Source organism: Amblyomma mixtum, chromosome 2 (genome assembly GCF_055824585.1).
Source record: "Amblyomma mixtum isolate Tamu chromosome 2, ASM5582458v1, whole genome shotgun sequence".
In the NCBI taxonomy this organism is placed as follows: Eukaryota; Metazoa; Arthropoda; class Arachnida; order Ixodida; family Ixodidae; genus Amblyomma; species Amblyomma mixtum.
Window position 1 is genome coordinate 154975925 of NC_143013.1, and position 22312 is coordinate 154998236.

The 22312-nt window shown below is 48.4% G+C and overlaps 1 protein-coding gene across 1 annotated transcript in view; it reads right to left on the reverse strand.

The window, feature by feature from the left end:
• LOC149361335 (uncharacterized) overlaps positions 1 to 16063 on the reverse strand; it is a 61110-nt gene extending 45047 nt beyond the window's left edge. Inside the window, exon 1 of the mRNA XM_089568048.1 lies at positions 15701 to 16063. Within this exon, the coding sequence (XP_089424174.1) occupies positions 15701 to 16020 (320 nt within the window). The 5' untranslated portion in view covers positions 16021 to 16063. The remainder of the gene's footprint in view (positions 1 to 15700) is intronic.
• Between the last annotated feature and the right edge of the window lie 6249 nt (positions 16064 to 22312).

Below are 22312 nucleotides of genomic sequence, written 5' to 3' on the forward strand. Positions count from 1 at the left end.
CTGAGTTCCCGAAGCCCTCTACGATGAAGGAACTTCGCAGTTTCATCGGCTTATGTTCTTATTTCCGACGCTTTATCCGAAATTTCGCTTCTATCATCGCACCTCTGACTGGCCTTCTTCGTGGCAGTAGCGACTTATCAAGCTGGAGTCCTGCCTGTGACGAAGCGTTCACCACGTTGCGCCGTCTACTTACTTCTCCACCCGTACTGCGCCACTTTGACCCTGATTCTCCAACTGAAATCCACACAGATGCCAGTGGCGTTGGTATCGGTGCTGTTCTTGCTCAACGGAAACCGGGGTGTGCGGAGTATGTTGTTGCATACGCGAGCCGCACCCTGACGAAGTCAGAGCAAAACTACTCCGTCACAGAAAAAGAGTGCTTGGCAATCGTTTGGGCAATCGGAAAATTTCGACCTTACGTATACGGCCGGCCTTTCGCGGTCGTCACGGACCATCATTCCCTATGTTGGCTGTCCTCCCTCAAAGACCCAAATGGCCGCCTTGCCCGATGGGCCTTACGCCTTCAGGAGTACGATATTCGTGTGATCTATCGCTCTGGCAGGAAGCATAACGACGCCGACGCTTTGTCTCGTTCACCTCTAGGCAATGAATGTGCCTCTCCTCCCGCCATCGACTGCGCCCCCTTGTCATTGGACGATATGCCCAACGAGCAGTCCAAGGACGCGTGGATCACTTCTCTTGTACGTTATCTTTCAGACCGTTCTGTCGTGTCGGTACCGCGTGCAATCCGCCGTCAGGCTGCCCACTTCACTATTCATGATGGGATTTTGTACCGCCGAAATTATCTCCCTGATGGCCGCAAATGGCTCCTAGTGATCCCTGGACATTTACGCTCAGAAATATGCGCAGCCTTTCATAGCGACCCGCAAGCTGGTCACGGCGGTGCTTTCAAGACCTACAACCGGCTTCGCCTCCGCTATTACTGGCGCGGCATGTACAACTACGTTCGAAAATTCGTCCGTTCCTGCCCCGATTGCCAGCGCCGCAAGCTCGGTCATCATCATTCGACCGGCCCTCTGCAGCCTTTGCCTTGCCCATCCAGGCCATTTGACCGAGTTGGCATTGACCTGTATGGACCCCTTCCGTACACTGCTGCAGGAAACCGCTGGGTTATCGTTGCTGTAGACCACCTGACACGGTACGCTGAAACAGCCGCCCTCCCAGCTGCTACAGCGCGGGATGTTGCCACCTTCCTCTTGCACCATTTCATACTTCGGCACGGAGCACCGCGTGAACTGTTGAGCGACCGTGGGCGGGTGTTTCTGTCAGACGTCGTTTCATCTCTCCTGCAGCAATGCAACATTACTCGCCGCACCACTACTGCCTATCATCCCCAGACGAACGGCTTGACTGAACGTTTCAATCGAACATTAGGTGACATGTTGTCAATGTACGTGGCGGCCGACCATACTAACTGGGACGTCGTCCTCCCCCTTCGTCACGTATGCCTACAACACCGCTACGCAGAGCACTACTGGTTTCTCACCATTCTTCCTTCTGTACGGCCGTGAACCATCCTCGCCGCTCGACACTATTCTTCCTTATCATCCTGATTCGTCAGAAACCACAACCGTATCTGAAGCCTCCAGACACGCTGAAGAGTGCCGCCAGCTCGCCCGGTCATTCACGTCCGACGACCAAGGGCGCCAGAAATACCGCTTGGACCACTCCCATGGCACCGACACTTTTCAGCCGCAATCCCTTGTTTGGCTCCGTGTGCCGTCTGCTGCACCAGGTCTCTCTAGCAAGTTGCTGCCGAACTACCAGGGACCCTACCGCGTCCTTGAGCGCACTTCTCCCGTCACTTACGTAGTTGAACCCGTGACGCCATCACCCGATCTCCGACGACGTGGGCGCGAGACCGTCCACGTTTCGCGATTGAAGCCGCACTACGACCCCTGCGTCGTGTTGACCCCCTAAATCGCCAGGATGGCTCTTTTTCCCCCGGGGCCAAATGTAAAGAGGAAGATCATCAGCAGTCAGAGCAGCAGAACCGAGGCGAGGCGCGAGACGAGAAGACGACGATCGGCAGCTGAAGCAGCGGAGCCGACGCGCCGCGCGAGACGAGAGCGTGAACTGTTCCGGGACCGGACCTGTCCTTGCTCGCTCTAACCGGCCTTCACAACTGTCAATAAAGGCCGTTACAATATAATCTTTATCAGCACAGGAGAGGTTCAGGTAAGGAGAGGCGTAAAGAATGCAACTAAGCGCAAAGGCATGCAGCACCTTGAGATTGTCTGCTTCGTCTAGACCAGCCCGTGAATGTGAAACTCTTCTAAGAAGATGAATGACGGAGTAAGTGGACTATTTTAGTGCTTTCAGGGTAAGGTTGTTTTTCCCAGTGCCCTGTAAATGCAGGCCAAGAATGTGGAGGGCAGGTGTTTGCGGTATGGGAGTGTCATGCAGGTAGATCGTGATAGGCGAGGTAGGTACGCGCCGCGGGCGAATTATGAGGAGTGCTGACTTTGTGGGGGAGAATTCAAGCCCAATGCTTGCCGCGTGAGTAGCTATAGTTGTGGCGGCTTCCTGAAGGGTCGATTCTATGTCGCCATCCGAGCCGTATGTGGTCCACACCATTATATCATCCGTGGAAAGTGTGTGTCCTAAGTGCGGCATGCGGCTGAGAGCCTTGGCCAGGGGGATGAGGGTGAGGTTGAAGAGGAAGAGAGATAACACCACCCCTTGCGAGGTACCAATGTTACCAAGCGTGAAGGAGGGGGTCTGTATATCATCTGTATGCAAGGAGGCGGTGCGCCCGTTTAAGAAGGCCCGGATAGAGTTGTAGATCTTAGGCCCCAACTGCAGCACTTGGATGCCCTGCAGGATGGCGCTGTGCGTAACTTTGTCGAATGCTTTGGTAAGGTCGACTGCTAAGATTGCTCTGGTGTGATGTAACATGTCATTGAGGATAGCATGTTAAATCTGCAGCCGGGCATCATGTGCCGAGAGGTGGGGTCGAAATCCTACCATAGTATGGGGATACAGTCCATGGGACTCCATGTGTTGCGTGAGACGGGTGAGGATGACATGCTCAGACAGTTTGCCCTGGCATGAAATCAGCGAAATGCAACGGAGATTTTGGGAGTTAATGGGCTTATTTGTTTTAGGAATGGAAATTCTTTTCCCGTGCTTCCATTCAGCAGGTAGCGCCCACATTTCCCAGCCATCTATGAAGTATTCGGAGAGAAGGGAAATTGAACGGTCATCTAGATTTCTGAGCATGACATTTGTGATTTGGTCCTTCCCAGGGGTTGAGTTTCGGAGCTTGATAAGGGCTGCTCTGGCTTCAACCTCCATAATGGGGGCGTCGAGGGAGGATTGATCGGGGCCTACACAGTCGGGATAGGATACAGCTTGGCCCACACTGGTATAAGTTGATTGAAGTTGGCGTAACAGCGCTTGATGATTTTGTCGATTTTGATGGGTAAGTCTTTTGAGTAAAAGCGGAGTTTGCTTTTTAGCTTCAGTGGGGTCTATCATATGTCGCAGAAGATTCCAGGCGCTGCTGGAGGAGAGATTACCTCGTAATCCGTCACAAAATTGGTCCCAATCAGATTTACTGAGTGCAGCACTGTGCTCTTTTCTTTGTTTCTGTAGTTGCGCTAATTTTAGCATAAGTTTCCGATTTTGTTTCTGGGTTTTGCAGCGTGTGAGGATACTGTTTTGAGCTTGGAGTGGGTGCGCTAAGCCACTATCTGCAACGGGAGTCTCGGGGGTGGCGTCTAATGTTTGCGCGAATGCCTGGACATCATGTTTCAGCTCTGTCATCCATGTGTGGAGGATAAAGGTGGATTCTAATGTTTTGGCCTCTCTGTGCTTTGGAAGAATACCCCAGCTGGTAATTCGGGCACGGTAGTTTTTAGCTTTTTTGGCGAAGTCGAACTGTATAGTTACAATATAATGATCACTACCCAGGGTCTCATTTGAGTTCGTGCACACCGGTGTGGAAAGGTTGCGACCGAAAGTAAGATCTGGGCTAGTATCGGCAGTGACACTATTGCCGATTCTTGTAGGTGTGCTCTGATCATTATATATAGATATGCAGTGCATCTGAAGGGTGTTACGCAGTTCAGCTCCTCTCTTGTTAGTGCGTGTATACCCCAGTCTACAAGTGTGCAGTTGAAATTGTCTAATATAATGAGGGGGTCCTTTTTTGCAGCGTTGGAGGCGGCCTGAATGAGACAGATTAAATCTAAGACCGGTTGCCTCGGAAGGAGGTAACAGTTGAGGATGAAAAGGGGATGAGATCTGTGAGTGCAGGGGATTAATTCTAGGCATGTGTGAGCTACCGGCGAGGTTAGTGGCGGTGCTCTCGGAATAAGGGACTCAACTTTTTTACGCTTGCTATTGCAGCCTTCTGTCCGCCTGCATCTGTTTTCTTCGGTGACGGCGTTGCTATCATCGGTGACGGCGTTGCTTCTATCTCAAGAAAGCTGCGTACAAGACCTGCGTATCGCCAACTATTAAGGACCGGACATCTCGCTCACTGCGCACATTAGTACGACGCCCACTATAAATGTGGAAAAGTACCTGCAGTCGCTTCAGTTCGGTGGCGGTGCTCTCGGAATAAGGGACTCAACTTTTTTACCCTTGCTTTTGCAGCCTTCTGTCCTCCTGCACCTACTTTCTTCGGTGACGGCGTTACTTCTATCTCAAGAAAGCTACGTACAAGACCTGCGTATCGCCAACTAATAAGGACCGGACATCTCGCCAACTGCGCACATTGGCACGACGCCCAATATAAATGTGGAAAAGTGCCTGCACTCGCTTCAGTTCGGTGGCGGTGCTCTCGGAATAAGGGACTCAACTTTTTTACGCTTGCTTTTGCAGCCTTCTGTCCTCCTGCATCTACTTTCTTCGGTGACGGCGTTGCTTCTATCTCAAGAAAGCTGCGTACAAGACCTGCGTATCGCCAACTAATAAGGACCGGACATCTCGCCCACTGCGCACATTGGGACGACGCCCAATATAAATGTGGAAAAGTGCCTGCACTCGCGTCAGTTCGGTGGCGGTGCTCTCACAATAAGGGACTCAACTTTTTTACGCTTGCTTTTGCAGCCTTGTGTCCTCCTGCATCTACTTTCTTCGGCGACGGCGTTGCTTCTATCTCAAGAAAGCTGCGTACAAGACCTGCGTGTCGCCAACTAATAAGGACCGGACATTTCGCCCACTGCGCACATTGGGACGACGCCCAATATAAATGTGGAAAAGTGCCTGCACTCGCTTCAGTTCGGTGGCGGTGCTCTCGGAATAAGGGACTCAACTTTTTTACGCTTGCTTTTGCAGCCTTCTGTCCTCCTGCATCTACTTTCTTCGGTGACGGCGTTGCTTCTATCTCAAGAAAGCTGCGTACAAGACCTGCGTATCGCCAACTAATAAGGACCGGACATCTCGCCCACTGCGCACATTGGGATGACGCCCACTATAAATGTGGAAAAGTGCCTGCACTCGCTTCAGTTCGGTGGCGGTGCTCTCGGAATAAGGGACTCAACTTTTTTACGCTTGCTTTTGCAGCCTTCTGTCCTCCTGCATCTACTTTCTTCGGTGACGGCGTTGCTTCTATCTGAAGAAAGCTGCGTGCAAGACCTGCGTATCGCCAACTAATAAGGACCGGACATCTCGACCACTGCGCACATTGGGACGACGCTCACTATAAATGTGGAAAAGTGCCTGCACTCGCTTCAGTTCAGTGGCGGTGCTCTCGGAATAAGGGACTCAACTTTTTTACGCTTGCTTTTGCAGGTGAGTTACATTTTGAATTTCATTTCCCTCCTTCCTTTGTGCACCGCTGCCGAACACAGCAAGTGATATTGTGCTATATTTGCCTTTTGAGTGGCAACTGTTGCAGTGATGACAAAAGATGGTAAATACTTTGCTAAACAACTGGATCGATTTCGAAGAGAGATGCGAGCTGAGATGCGGTCTCTGAAAGAAGGCGTGAAGGTTTGCTCGGATGCGTGTGACGGTGTCACAGAAATTCAAAAAGATATGAAAGAGCTGAAGCTGAAAATTAGAAAGCTTCTTGAGAAAAACCAGAAGCTTGAACAAGAAAACAAACAACTGCGGGATAAACTGGATGAAACTGAGCAGTTTAACCGGCTCAATAATCTGGAAATCAAGGGTTTGCCTGGGAGTTGTGATGAGATATAATTCGTCAAGGAAATTGGTGAACAGCTGGATGAGGTAATCGATGACAATGACATTCGTCAAGGAAATTGGTGAACAGCTGGATGAGGTAATCGATGACAATGACATTGATATCTGTCACAAAGTTGATGTACCAAATTCAATGGCAAAGAACATAATTGTCCGTTTCACGCGCGGAACTAAGCGTAATGCGATTTTGGCCAAAGCAAGGAAGACACGGCTAACGACTGAAAAGCTCGGTTTCGAAGGAACAGCTAAACCGGTGTACATAAATGAACACTTGACGCGGAAAAACAAGCAGCTGCTCGGGGCTGGTACTCGGAGCTCGCCTATCGCACAATCAAGTGATAATTCTGGTGTGCAAGAAGACGGTGATTTCTCGCCGGGCAGTTAAACGGCTGTACCGATCACATGTTCTCACTCCATGTACACGTTGTGCTTGATCTCAAGCCATGAATGGAAGGATGTGTGATTCTAATCGATTTAAGGAAGACATCTTAAAGAATGCCTGGGTGCGTAGATGACTATCTTTGTTTCACTTGAACACCCGTAGTCTCCGAAGGAAAGGAGACCAATTAGCATTTTATCTAGAAGAGCACTCTTGGGAATTTGATGTACTTTGCTTCACGGAAACTTGGTATATGAATCAATCTGATGTTTATCATTTTGACGGTTACAACCACATGGGTTTATTTCGCTCTCGAAAAAGAGGTGGTGGGGTTTCTTTATACACGAAAGTTAGTTTAAATTGCAGTTTACCACATGACGTTTTTGTTATGACCAATGATTTTGAAATACTGACAGCAGCTTGTAGAGATACCGTTATTATTCTTGTATATAGACCTCCTTCGGGCAAAACAAAGGATTTCCTTGAATACTTTGATGGAGTATTAACGCAGTTGTCAGTTTCTGGTCGATTTGGAATAGTTGTTGGAGATATTAACATTGATCTGCAAATCGTTAGTAATGTACAAAATGAATTCTATACTATGATGCTTTGTTATGGTTATGAAAATCGTATAGGCAGTGCCACACGTGTTACTGCAACATCGGAAACTCTGATTGATATCTGCTTCACTAATCTCGTTTCGGGCCGAATTGTTTCTGGGTTCCTTGCGGCAGATATTAGTGATCACCTGGCTATATTTTTGTATTTTAGAAGACCTTTCCTCTAAGAAAGTTAATGAAACACAGTTTAAAACGAGAAAGATTAATGATGATACCTTGCAAGCTTTTAGAGAATTAGTTCAGGAGGTAGACTGGTCTCAGATGATTAACGAGCAAGATTAAAACATTAGTTTCAATCTATTCTGCTCTAAAATCAAAGAGCTCTACTCAAAGGCATTCCCAGTGTATTTTTGGAAAAAACATAAAAGGGCTCGAAAGCCATGGATGTGCCCCGCGCTGTATGGTAAGATAAAACAAAGAAATAAATTGTTTGAGGAGTGGCTGAAACACAAAGGTGAATGAAAATTTAAGGAGTTTAAAATATATTGCAACAAAGTTAATGCACAACTAAGGAATGCAAAACGTGAGTATTACAACCGTAAATTTCACAGCGCGGATCAACCTCAAAATTTTGGAAGGTCTACAAAGAAGTCACCAATATGACACCTGAATTCACTTGTCTCTCGGAGTTAAACACGCAGGGCGAAACACTGTGTAGTGTTGAACTTTGTGAAAGATTTAATAGACATTTTTTGACAGTTGCGATGGACCAGATGCGGGATAGATCAGATTTAGATCCAGTCTCTTACATTAATACTTGTTCACAAGGCACGCTTTTTTTACACCCTACTGATGAAGGCGAGATAGAACGAGTTATTGATTCTTTAAAGAGCAATAGTGCTGCAGGTCCTGACGATATTAAGCCACTGCCAATCAAGTCAGTAGCCTCAACTCTAGCCTCCCCGCTTGCCCATATATACAATAGTATCCTGCGCAGTGGACTTTTTCTAGATAAACACGGGTAACAGTGATACATAAAGGCGGCTCCAAAGACGAACTTAACAACTACCGCCTCCTATCGCTATTAAGTGTTTTTGCGAAAATATTGGAATGCCTTAACATAAACGACTTGCTGCATATGCAACTGATTTTCATTTAATCTCTCCCAAACAGTTCAGCTTTTGCAAAAATAACTCGACTGAAACAGCACTAATTCAGATTAAAGAGAAGATAATCGAGAATAACGAACGAAAGCTTTTTACAGTTGGTATCTTCCACGACTTAAGGAAAGCGTTTGATTCCGTAAACCATCGCATACTAATCGAAAAACTAAATGCTTATGGAATTCGGGGACATGCCTATAACTTAATTCAAAGCTACTTAAGTAATCGACAACAGTTCGTTAAACTGGGTGATTATGCGTCCGAATTGAAAACTATAAATAAGGGTGTACCACAAGGGTCAAAATTAGGTCCGCTTCTCTTTTTGTTCTATATTAATGATATTGAAAATATTCCTTTCACTCAAGACATACTCTTGTATGCTGATGATACAAATGCTGTTTTTCCGGATCAAATTTGAAATAAATAGAAGAAGCAGCCAACACTTGGTTATGTAACTTATCGATCTGGCTCATTAGCAATGATTTGCAGTTAAACATCACGAAAACAAAATATATCCTATTCTGAGCAAGAAACACACCTATTGACTACGAGATTAATCTCACCTTCCACACTGAAAGTTTGCAGCAAACAAAAACCATTAAATTCCTCGGTGTCCGCTTGGAAGAGTTTCTGAGCTGGAATGAACATGTAAATCATTTGAAATTAAAAATGACGAAAGTAGTTGGAGCATTATGGAGGGTGAAGAACCTGATTCCAACTAGGTACTGATTAAATACATATTATGCAATCATCCAATCCCACTTAACTTACTGTCTTTTGATCCAAGGAAAAACAACTAGAGGTAACTTGCAAATGTTAACAATCATGCGAAAGAAAGCCATTAGGGCTCTGGAAAGCTTAAATTATAATGAGAGCACAAGGCCTTTTTTTCAAGAAACATGGGATTTTTTATCTTGAACAGCTCTATTTATACAAACTTGCACTCTACATATACACCCAAAGGAAACCAAATTCTCACAGCTTTGATAATACATATCTCATGAAAAATGACAGCTTTTGCTTCAGGAAAATAAATTACATATTACCACATTTACGAACAAATTATGGATTACAAAGTATGAAATACCTTATTCCCAACGCTTTAAACGAGAATGCGGTGTTAGCTGAAGCTATCAATTATCCTTCTATTCATACACTGAAAAGATTTTTGCGCGAAATTTTAATTTTGTGGTTGTAGTTGGGTTCACGGTTTTTGTGAATTTCTATAATGTGTACTTCCTTTTGGAGTGACTGCTTTTGAGTGGAATGGACTATATTTGATTCATGTTCATCATACTTATTTGTTGTACATTACTGATTATAAGTGTCTCTCCTGATGGATTCTGTATTTTTCTGATGGCATCTGCACAGGGTTTTGCTAAAACAGTTTTAAGCATGAAATGCTTTTAGCCCCCGTTGTCGGCAGTGTGGTGACGTCACGCCGAGACCGAGAGCCATCATCCGGGCACTGAAATCCACTCATCCGGGCACTGAAATCCACTCATCCGGGCACTGAAATCGAGTCATCCGGGCACTGAAATCGAGTCGTCCGGGCACTGAAATCGAGTCATCCGGGCACTGAAATCGAGTCATCCGGGCACTGAATTCCAGTCATCCGGGCTCTGAAACGAGAACATCCGGGCACCGTACGAGACTTAACGAGATTTAACGAGACTCTCTAAGCCCTCCTACGCGACCGGCATGCAAGCAACGGTTGGTCTCCAAACGAGTCACAAAAATAACTGCTGCCAGTGCCTTCTCAATGTTTATCAAGATATCAGTCGCGCTGTGCGTTTGATAATGCACGGAATTATAATTTCCGATTTCTAATAACGCGTGCAAAAAGCACATAAATGCCACGTACACTTCGTTGTCGTACGTGATCTCTTAGGGGCTTCGCGCATCGAAGCAAAGCTGCGCAGGTGCACAGGGGCCCGGGGGAGAAGCGCTGCGTTCAAAGGGCAAGGCATCGCGCCGAACGGGTGGTGGCGTTCCTCCCTTGCTTTACGGTGCGGTTCGGGTGTCCACCGAGATGGCAGAGAATTACTGCGCCATTTCCTTTCCTCAAAAAACCAAATGGCAAGGCATCGCGCTGAACGGGTGGTGGCGTTCCTCCCTTCCTGTACGGTGCGGTTCGGGTGTCCACCGAGATGACATTAGGCCCGTAAACATTTCATGCTTACTCTACTCTCGGTTACGGGAGAGGCAGAGATTTTTTATTTTGTTTAAATATTGGCACGAGTGTTGTGCACAATTTCAAATATCATGTTAAGTTGTTTTCGCTCAAAGAGCTTTGTTCGTTTTTCTTCGTTAGTTTGTGATTTGTTTATTGAGAGTGCATCGCTACCAACTTTGTTATGGGGTCAAGGGACCCAGTCAGGTACAGGTTTTGTACCTTTTTTTCCCGGCCCATAGTTTTCTGTACTGAGAACTAAAATGTTAATAAACTCAAACTCAACCCAACTCAACAAGTGTATGGTGCAAAATGTTGGAGATACGTGGTAACTCGGGGGCTTGGAGTGGTGTCCGAGGGAACCAGAGCGAATCCTGGCAGCGATTAATTTGTGCCAGCATCCTGAAGTGCTACTATATCACGGGGTGCGGGGGAAGCAGAGAGGAGCTGCTGTAGGGGTTCTCGTTTGCGACGAAACCCCCTGCAGTTCCATCGTAGGATGCTTAATTGGAGATTATTCCCCGTCAACTGGGTCAAGCTGGAAGGTGGGGGGGGGGGGCGGAGGATGGGAGCAGCTACGAGGTTGCTAGCTGGAATATGTGAAGACATTCTAGCAATTATCTGTGCAATTTGTGAAGGAGTGGGTGGAGAAACGGTAGGAGGGATAGAATTAATGGCTGCCCTAAGATGCCTTCCCTCTTCCCGCGAGAGAGCTATCTCTTCCTCCCGCTGTGAGGTTTGGGGTGTACTGCTGGTTTTGGCTCTGGCTCGCTGGCGATCTTGATGAGGCACTAGCTGTGGAAAGTCCTTTGGCGTGGGCACTGGTTGCTTGGGTTTCGGCGCGGTTTGTCTACGAGGTGGAGGGGTCCTGGGTTTGCACGAGCCGGTACCGGTAAGCTGGGAACCACCCCAAAGAATGCAGCTTGGCATGCATGGGGTCTCTTGAGGGGTTTGCTTCACGCCACACCGCGGGCAGAGTCCAGCCTTGGGGAGAGGGCACACGTCGTACACTGTAAACAAAAATATACCCAAAGGGAGTAAAAATGGTGGCGGCCACCCTTTTTACTCCATTTGTGAAAACATTTACTCCATGAATGGGGTGAAAAGTTCGACTGTCCACCATTTTACCCCCATGAGGGAATAATGAATATAGAATGAGAATTTACCAGCATTTACTCCAGTCTAGAAAGGGAGTTAATTGTACCAAGTACTCAACCAGTGCCGAAATGGAGTAAAAAACATTTTCTGCAATCCGCCCCTCCACCTAGCGTCTTGTCTGCTTCTGGTCAGTCGTATGGTAATGGCGGTGAGTGAAGACCGCTTGGTTACCATCGTCACTGGATCTCCGTTCACTTCTGCTCCTTCACGGGCGCCTGCCGCGGTACAAGACATCGGCTTGTCGCCGTTTTCCGCTACAGTACGGACATTATTGAGACGCTCCTGTGAAGCCTCCAGTGATCTAACCATACCTAACTTTCCTTTGTTTGTGTCGACACCCCGTTACAGCCCCCGCTTAGGCCTAATTCTCAGAGGTTTTTTTTCAGTGTGGTTCTCGCAGTGTATTGCAGCAGATTATGTGTTTCATGAACATAGAACATAGTGTCAACCCTTAGCTCTTGGTTCAGCTCATGAGGCTACATTTTTCCTCACTCATATTTAAAAGCCAAGCCTTAATGAAGTGAATATGGAAGCAAACACTGCCGTTCCAAACTACTATCAGGGGTGTTTTCAACTTTTCTCCTCTGGTTTTTAGTCAAATATAGCGTGGTGCATGACCGTGAAAACTACCTAGTGACTCCTTCTCAGTTTTGAACTATTGATTATAATGTTACATCAATTTACCTACAAACACGGCCAACCAAACAAGCTCGTACAGCAAAGGTAGACGACTCCTGCCGCCTACGCCGCCACTGGGCTTGCAGACAGCGAATAGAATTGGAACGCCGGGTTACATTAGAGCAGCGCAGTTTCCCAAGTTGGGTTGCCGGCGGCCCGCAGAGCTATTGCCCGTTACCACCGCTGTCACTGTAAGAATGAGGTTGAACGAGGATAAATAAACTATAAACAACACCCCATTTTCGGGCCCCATTTCTATAAGGGAGTAATAATTTGATACCCTTTCACTCTTTAATAACTCCCTTATGTAACGGAGTAAATAAAAAGCACCATTCATATGGTGTAAAATAAAACTCATTTTGGGTGTGCGTTAGAGGACAAGCCATTTACTCCCTTCTGGGTGTTTTTTTTTGCTAACAGTGTACCTGTGTCCAGGTTTCCTGCAGCTTGTGCAGACATCGGGGCTACCCGTGTATTTGGTGCAGAGTTGTACCACACACATATAGTAAAGTTCAGGTTCTTCTTCTTCCTTGCACAAGAGGTGCCCCGCCAGGGACGGTTTGTAGACTAGAAGACTGAATCGTTATCTTCGCACCTGGAGTGGCCCGTCAGAGACGGTCTTACGATGAGTTGGGACGCAGAGATAAAGGGAATACTTGAAGATATATATACATATTTACATCGTATACAAGTTTAGGCACTAGAGACATATTAAACGGCAAAAATACAAAAACACAAAAAGGTGGAACTGGCTAACACTAGGGGAGGCCCCTACTCGGCGTAGCCGAAGATGCTTAGCTCCTGACCATAGACCGGTACCCTTATCCCGGCTCCGGGGCCCTGTTTTAGAGACCTAGAAGCCCGGCCCACCTTTAGTAGCACCCAATCATGTTATACTCCTAACATGATTGGTTCATCGAGAGTATGGCCAGCCCTCCAGCTTCTGTAGGGTAAATCACCTTCTCCACCACAAAATGCCAGTAAAAACAGAGACGCACAGACGTACCAGCACCTGCGAGGTAAAACATTCTCTTCCTCGCAAAAAAAAGAATAAAAGAAAAGCAAGTGGAAACACCGAGTCGTGCCCGCAGGTGCGAAGTAAAACATCCTTTCCTTCGCGCAAAAGTACACGCGGGGGGGGGGGGGGGGCGGCGGGGACACCCGTACTTCCCGGCGCATTCGCGAGCGATCGCGTTTCGAGAAAGGAGACGCTTCGCTTTGAGCCATCACCACCTAGACTAGGTGGTGGTGTTTGAGCGCCCCCCACCCCACACGCCGGTGGCGTCCATTGACTGCAGCTGGCGGGGTCGTGAGGGAGAATTACCGGTCCCGATGAACTCGCGTACACTACCGCTCTCTTACACGCCCTTCCCAAGATTCTACAAAGGGCCAAAATGGCACTTTTAGAATTACAAACAAAAGGGATCGGTAGCTGTCACGAAACCACACTGTGGGTGACATACTGTAGCGCAGCACTTAGTTCGTAATTACATCAGCACTGCCACCAACAAAACCCTCGCAGGACGAGGAACATAAACAAAATGCACTCTCAAATATACACGGTGGCATGCTTGCTGTGCGCTGTAAAACGGAGCCCAAGTTGTCGCCCTGCGACCTGGTGCACCTGCATGCACACCGTCGTCCTGCTCACGAACGAGCACACACGCACACCGATACTCGCAACTGGAGTGTTCAGTAGCACTGATATGGCGTCCATAAGCAGCTACGTGGGCATCCTTGGTCAAACCGAGCGTCCCTGTGTGCGTTCGAGCCACCACGTGTCTCAATCGACACGATTGACACCTAACGGTCTATCTGCTCATTAAGCTGGTCCCACAACGGGGTGATAACTCAGAAGTTGCTGCCCCCCAGCATCGAAAACGTCCTGGTTCTCGATGGGTCCAAAACCCTGACCACACAACGCCCTTAAGGGCACGCTCTCTCCGGCGCCCCAGTACGAACAACGTACTGCGTAAGGAGCATAGCCCCTCGCCAGTCTAACCGTACCAGTGCGGCCGGCTTTGCTACATTTATTATGGCGTACCGCAGCACGGAACGTACTGTTCCACGCGCCGACTGTCAGTGTGAAAGCTATGCACCTGCCTCCTGTTACTTTGTGTCACTTCGAGCTATTTGCACTGCTCCTGCACGGGCAAACCTCGAAGTTTCCGCTCCCTGTATTGTTGGCGCTTGCCGGCTACGTGGCATCGTCGGCTGCATGAGCTTCCTCGCAGTCACTTGACCCAAATTTGCCTAATGGCAAGTCGCCACGCATTTCCTTCTCCTCGAAGGACCTGGCAGGACGCCCATTGGTTGCGTTCGACAATTGCGCGGTGCTCTTCCCGGTCGGCGCAACAGGCGCACATTCGTTCTCTGCCTCGGATGAAAGGCTCTTTCCATCAATAACGCTACGGGGCCCTTCATGCCCCATGCCCGACACAGTGTGCCGTTCCAGCAACGTTACACTTTCTCCTGTCACACGCTCGCCGATCTTACATCTGTAATCACTGGCCGCTTCATGTTGAACGAACGGCCCTTTTCTGCGGTTTGCTTGAGATCTCGTTTTTGGAATTTTCAGAGTGACTTCCAACAATCCTGAACTCGCGTCCGCGTCCCGGATGTCATTTGGGGTAGAGCTAACCTGTGCAGATGAATCATCGGAGTGCGCGTTCACCGCCTCTAATACCGCGACGCTGCGTTCCGTCACGATACTTTCTTCACCAGATATTCCAGTTGCGCTGAAAGCTGGCTCTCTTTTTACTTCTGCTTGGCTATTTTTCTTCCTCTCTTTTGACGTGTCGGAGGTCGCAACCTCCGTCATTGAGCCTGCAGGAACTTGACCGCTGTCCTGTTTGTTTTGGGACAGTGTGGTCTCGATTGCCCCCAGATCATCACAAATTGTCTGCTCCATTTCGTTGCTAGCCGCGCACAGTGGCGGAAAGGCTGCAATATTTTGGCGCCCTTCAGTAATCTTCTTCTCACTTCCTGCACTCTCTGCGGCCTTTCCTAACAAAGAAACGTTCTTGCATATCGGCTGACTGCCTACAGCGACCTGACTGCTGTTTCCTTCTCGGAACTCTGAGTAGTTCACCCTCGCTAGTTGACAACCTCTCCTAGACTCCTTGAGATTAGAGATCTCGAGCTCTACCTGCTGGCGTCTTGCTTCTATTACATTCAGGACGTATTTAACATCCTGAGGTTTTTCCTCGCGTAGCGGCACCTTTCCACCATTTACTTTCGCAAGTTCAGCTTGAAAATAAGCCAAGCGCGCCATTACCATTTCTACTCAGTACCTGAGATTGAGTGTGGGCCGGCATGGGTAACCGTCTATACCGCCGTCTGTACCGCACAACTGTCCTACCGGCTCGAACACATGAACAGCGACGTGAGCAATGCGACGAAGGAAACTCACAGTTTCGATTCGTCCATCCGCATTGCCAGCTCCTTGGCTTCGGAGTCCACCGCCACTTTCACCGGACGCTGCGATGAGCTGTCGCACGCTGCTGGTCCTGTGCACGTTGTCGTAACTTGCTGGGACTTGCCGGCGACCGTCAAGTTCTCGACGCTCTGCTTTCCTTGACCGGATGCAGTCCCGCGTCGCTGGATTACTTCCGTGGTCCTTGCGTCCTTGCCGCCGTCTCTCCGCAGGTCCTCTCTCGAACGCTGCTGTTGCCCGACCGTCGCCTTTCTCCCTGCCTTCAGTCGTCTTCCTGCGCCGTCTTCCGATGCCATCAGGAACCTCGTCGACTGCGCCAGTAAAGTTCGGGTTCTTCTTCTTTCTTCTTCCATAAAAAACACCATGCATATGGAGTAAAAAAAACTCCTTTTGGGTGTGCGTTAGAGGACAAGCCATTTACTCCCTTCTGGGTGTTTTTTTTTTGTTAACAGTGTACCTGTGTCCAGGTTTCCTGTAGTTTGTGCAGGCATAGGGGCTACCCTTGTATTTGGTGCAGCGGTGTACCACACACCTATAGCAAAGTTCAGGTTCTTCGCCTTCCTTGCACCAGAGGTGTCCCACCAGAGACGGTTTGTAGACCAGAAGACTGAACCATTATCTTCGCACCATGGGTGCCCCGACAGAGACGGTCATCCAATGAGTTGGAACGCAGAGATAAATAGGGAATACTTGAAGATTTCTATACAGATATATACATCAGATACAAATTTAGTCACTGGAGACAAATTTAGCGGCAAAAAGAGAAATTAAGCAACAAAGATAAAAACAACCAAAAAGTGGATCTGGCTAACACTAGGGGAGGCCCATACTCGGCATAGCGGAAGATGCATAGTACCTGACCTTAGCCCAGAACCCTTATTCCGGCTCCGGGGCCCGGTTTTAAAGACCTAGAAGCCCGGGCCACCTTTAGTAGCACACAGTCATGTTATACTCCTAACATGATTGGTTCGTCGAGAGCATGGCCAGCCCTCCAGCCTCTGTAGGGTAAATCACTTTCTCCACCACAAAATACCAGTAAAAACAAACACACGCACAGACGTGCCAGCACGTGCAAGGTAAAACATTTTCTTCCTCGCAAAAAAAAAAGAATAAAAGAAAAGCAAGTGCAAACACCCAGTCGTGCCCGCAGGTCGAGGTAAAACGTCCTTTGCTTCGCACAAAAGTACACGCCGGGCGGGGGACACCCGTACTTCCCGGCGCATTCGCGAGCGGCCACGTTTCGAGAAAGGAGACGCACCGCTTTGAACGCCCCGGCCGCCCCCCCCCCCCCCTTACGCCGGTGGCGTCCATTGAAGATGGCAGCTGGCGGGGTGGTGAGGGGGAAATACCGGTCCCGATGACCCCACGTGCACTACCGATCCCTTACACATTTATTAAGGCGAAAGCCTTTAATGTCTCATACTGTCGTTAGCAGACGCGTCGGCAGCCGTGTCGACAGACGCGTCGGCAGATTCGTCCGCCTTTCGGCGTCACTGCTTAAAAGGCTCAAGGTTCCAGCATGAATAAAGGCGCATGTAGTGAATGCATGGGCTTCATGAATAAAATAAAAGGAGTGAAGTCAAGAAAAGGAAAATAAAATGTAAAAATATGAAAATAAACAAAAATAGAACAAAATAAGAATAAGATGTGAAAATAAACATAAAAACAATAAAATTTAAAGAAAGAGCAAAAAATAAATAAAAAACAAAGTATGAAAAATAAAAAAAGTAAATAAAACCAAACAGTGGCCAGGAAACGCTTTCGCCTTGCAACACTTTATAGAGCCAAAGTGCCCCCTGAATTTTTTAATTGTGTGAGGCACGGGACCTGAGGCAAAAATTATTAAGATGGACGCTGTTTTTCCCATGCGTCAAGGCTGCTATAACGTTAGCTTCCGAGTTTCTGCACTGCAAGTCTGTTAACAATTGCACAGGTGTCTCATTCAAGTACGCCCGGGAAATAACGCCCTTGACTGCCGCTGGAGGGGCCGCTATGTACACGGCTACCGGGTATTGCTGTCCATCTAAGGTAATTTGATGGACTTTGACCAATTCGAGAGCTGTTGTCTCCACTACCGTCGCCACTGTGAAGGTGTTGTTAGTTGGATGGATTCTTATGTGCAACTCGCCAATCACAGAACAGCTGAGCGTCGAGTGAAGTGCCTGCAGGATACCGGGAGCCGGGATCTTCTCCGGGGAGAGGCCGCCTTGCTGGCGAAAGACGAATCTGATGGTTCCCGCCGGCAGTTCGGCGAGTTGCTTACTTCTATGGGCGACAGCGCGCGTCATGCGTAGGAGCGGCGGCGTCTCCTTGAACGCGCTTCGGGGGTTCCCAGATGCAGCGTCTGGTAGCGCGCGGGCGTTGCTGGCGCTTGGCTTAGGTTGAACGGAGGCCGATACCGGGTGTTTTGGGGGCGAATTCGAATCCGTGGTCCGATCAGGGTATGCATTGAGCACAGTTTTCCACTCACCAAGGTGGCAATAAAACGGGTCCGAGGTCTCTCCATTCACGGGTCCTCCATGGCTGTTGGGGAGTGAGGAACGCGGCGCGCCGACGAGACTCTCTTCGATGAGGCAAGGCTTAGCGCAGCGGCGTGGCTGCCAGAGACATTTTCACCAGGTAGCTCACCGAGGTCATTTGGCGCATCCAGAAGATGGTAGCGATCGGGGGCTTTGAACCTTGCAGGATCCTTGAAGGCCTTGGTGGGTCCTAGAAAGGATTTACCTGGGCACAGGAACCAGAAATAGGCGGAGCCGATAATAAACGCGTCCGCTCACTCGGGCCCCCTAGCGACCACCTCAACTCGGGGTTGCTTTAGTGGTTCAACTTCCCAAAGCGACTCAGGCTATCAGGGACGCTGTATTGAAGGGCTCCGGCGGTCGACGTTTTCGGAGCAATTCACAACGGCGTCCCTAACAGCCTGAGTCGCTTTGACGTAATAAACCAACGAACCAAACCAAAACACATGCCCTCAAATATCCTAAATGGTCTTCTGGCTGAGCACTTACAGCATCTTCCTCATCATGCTGTTCTCTCCACTGATGCTTCCGGGAGCTGTGAGAAGGCGGCAATAGGGATATATTCACAGGATCTCGCTTTCAGCTATTCCGTTCGTATCCCATATTACACTTCTGGATTCTTTGCAGAGTTTTTGGCACTCGGTTTGGCTCTTCTTAAAATTTCGACGCTTGTAGCACAGGTACTTATCCTTACAGACTGCCTTTCAGTTTTAGTCTCTCTCCAAACTTCCGGCACCTCTCTATTGATGCGTTCCCTTTGGTTTTTAGAGCGCAGCTCTTTGGCGTCCGTTCCTGGGTTTCGCGTCGGCGTCGGCGTCGGCGTCGGCCTCGTAACCAGCTCCGCCCCCAATGTCACGCTTTTCAATTGGTCGAAATGCTCGTGACGTCACAGTGCGCGAATTTCAAATGGGGCCAATTGTACTTTGGCTAGTAACCATGCAACCAATCAAAGGGATCGTATAGTGATGCTGCAACTAAGTTGGACTGAGTTTAGTTAATTGCTTAATTAATCAACTAGCCTAATTAATATAGAGCAGAATGAAGAGGTCAGAAGAAAAGAAAAGAAAGACGCGCGCCGCAGCGACAACAGCGTCCGCGGAAGGAGACGCTGCTGAAAAAAACAGATAAGTACGAAGCCGCGTTCCCTCCACCACCACGCACTTCCCCACTCAGTAAGACGTTGCTCGTTTCATATACGTTGTGTCGAACATCCTAGACAGTTCCAACAATTGACAGGTTAATGACAGAACACGATGGATAGAAATACAATAATATAAATATGAAATAGCCTAATTAACCTTTCTAGTTAGACCGCATAAATCAATTAAACCGAGAACGAAATTGGTCGAGTTGGGGAATCGAACCAGGGTCTCCGGAGTGCGATACGAGCACGCTAGCCACTCCATAATGCCAGCTGAATGGTTTGGAATGAACAAAGGCGCGTCTAGCTAATACGGCGTCTTCGTTCACTCCCATCTTCCCCCTTTCCCTTACGGCGAGGTGCAGGTGTCCACCCAGATATGTGAGAGAGATACATTTCCTTTCCTCAAAAAATAAATTTACCGTCCAGCAAGGCGTACAGCCGAATTGGCGATGGCGTTCTGTGGACTCCCTGGCAGCGTTGCAAGACGCTGTCGCGTTCCACTCTTACAGGTGAAGCTTAATATGTTAACCACACATCAGTAACACACGCAGACAGCCGATGGACGCGTCATTCGCTGGCAGCACTTGATTCATCATTCACAACCACATTCTTAACGTACGCTCCCTTGCCGCACATGCCAAGGACGTACACCACGATCACATTCTGCGCCATTCCTCTGTACTTTGCTTTGCTGAAACCTGGATGGATCCCGAAGAGCCTCTCGAAATCATAGATTTCCTATACTGCTGTGGTGCTCGCAGAGACCACAACAGAGCGGCGGGAGTCGCTATCTACTTGCGCACAGGTCTCTCTGCAATACCAGTCGAAATGTCTGGCACGTCACATGAAGTTGGCGAACTGTGCGCCGCAAAGTGCCCAACGGCTTGCTGGTAGTAGCTGCCTACTTCGCCCCTACCGCACTCACGAAAGACGTCGTGCACTTCCTGCAACTCGCATTAACCGTCCATCGATCCACACCGATGTTAGTAGTGGGGGACTTTAATGTTGACATAAAGACAAACAGCAATTTCCTAACACTTATGCGGGAGAACATCCCGTTCCTCTCGCTCGTAACGCGTCCCACGGCTGTGACAACCTCGCGAGGCACTTTTATAGATCTCGTCTTTGAGAATCAAGCATTGGTGTACCAAGTCGAACATATATCAGTCTATTTCTCCGACCACAAAGCTTCCTTCATGACTGTCAAGAACTGTTAGTGGAGTCTTTGTTAAAGGAATACGTGTGAAAAATAAAAAAAAAATTCTGTGATAGCGCATACATGTGTTGCTCGATTTCTTTGCCTCAATCTATCGAAAAGGTGAAACAGCTTATTTGCTGCGCTCAAATTTCGCATTAGGAAGTAACGTAATCGTCGGTAATTTTTGTTCCGCGCACAGTAAGGGAGGTCCGCTTTGTCTGGGTACCTGGTCATTCGGGAATCTATTTCAACGAGGTGGCCGATTTATTGCAAGGTCAGCTCTCAATGCCCCTGTAATATTTCCCGAACCGCACCTTATTGTGTTATGACCTCCCGTTTCCAGCGGTTCGAACATATATCAGCCAGCTTGGGTGATCCGTTGCTGAATACCTTGGACTTCCAACATTTAAAGTTCCCATGGAATGTTCGATTATGTAAAACAAGGCGGTATGGAGTGTCCATGACGCTTCTGCGATGCAGAATCCCGCACTTCAACTTGTACTTATGCAGATGCGGGTTCGCTACGACTAACCTATGTAACACATGCGGAGAAGCTGAAACAATTGACCATTATCTCCTCTCTAGCCGGCGATTCGCATTTCAGAGAAAACAGTATTTGGTGGTCCCTCTTTCCAGGTTCGGACTCCCTTTGTCTCTACCAGTTCTGCTTTCTTTTGGTGCGAGCGCCACGGGATTCTCGTTAACCACCATTCGCGGCTACCTTCACGATTACATCATTGCAACTGGTCGCTTTCCCTGTTGAATCCATATAAAATTGCACTGAATGTCCAAAAGCGCATTTTATTTTGTTCCTGATGTATCTAATTTGCTTATTTATTAAATATTTTTAACAATTGATACATATTTTCTAATTTCAAACATTCTACTATTTTACTTAGCTTTTTTTTCCGCACTTATACCTCCTTGGCATTCACCACCGTACCTTGGCCAATCCCCTCGCGTGGGTATGTGCCATTTTCATATGGAGAAGAAGAAAAGGCGCCCACAGCTCGGGCCTCCGCTTGAACGCGCTGTTCCGAGATACCAGAGCCGAGCTGGCTCGTGCCGCGCCAGCAACGCGCGAAAGAAAGACGAAGCTACCCTGGCCCCAGCTGCTACCCTGACCCGGTTGCTGGCCGCCGTGGATGCCCTCGTCTTCCTGCTGGTGGCCTGTACCTGTACTGTGTTGCTTGGTCTGGCTAGCGCAGAGAGCGGCGCGCCATCGGTAAGCCGTTTTTGGACATTTCGCCGGCGAGAGCTGGGCAGAGGCGTGGCGAGGACTTAGTGATGATTGTAAGAAGTTTTGGATTTTTCTAGTCGTCTCCGCCCGAAGACTTTCTGCGTTCTGGTAGCGCTCGGTTGCCTTCGCGAAGGCGCTGGACGAGGCAGATGACCAAAATTAAGGAGCCTTGAGTAAACCGATGTTTTTTTCGCCTAAGCATAGTTAGAAATAGGCCTTGCTAGGCAGAAGGGGATCCTAACCATACCAGCCTAAACGTGTTTTCGTTAGCAGCGTTCCTCTTTTCCTTGTTATTTTATTACCTGGGTTTTGGTACATTTTGTATTCGTATCCTGCCCTTACATAGGTAAGATAATGGTTGAGTGGTAGTACTACATGCTAAGCCTTACGGGTGCGGGCCCTTCCGGACAGCTCCAAGTATTTTCGTTATCCCTGCAACCACCTCCGTTGCTCCTGCTTTCTTGCGCATTATGTGTTGCGGCAAATT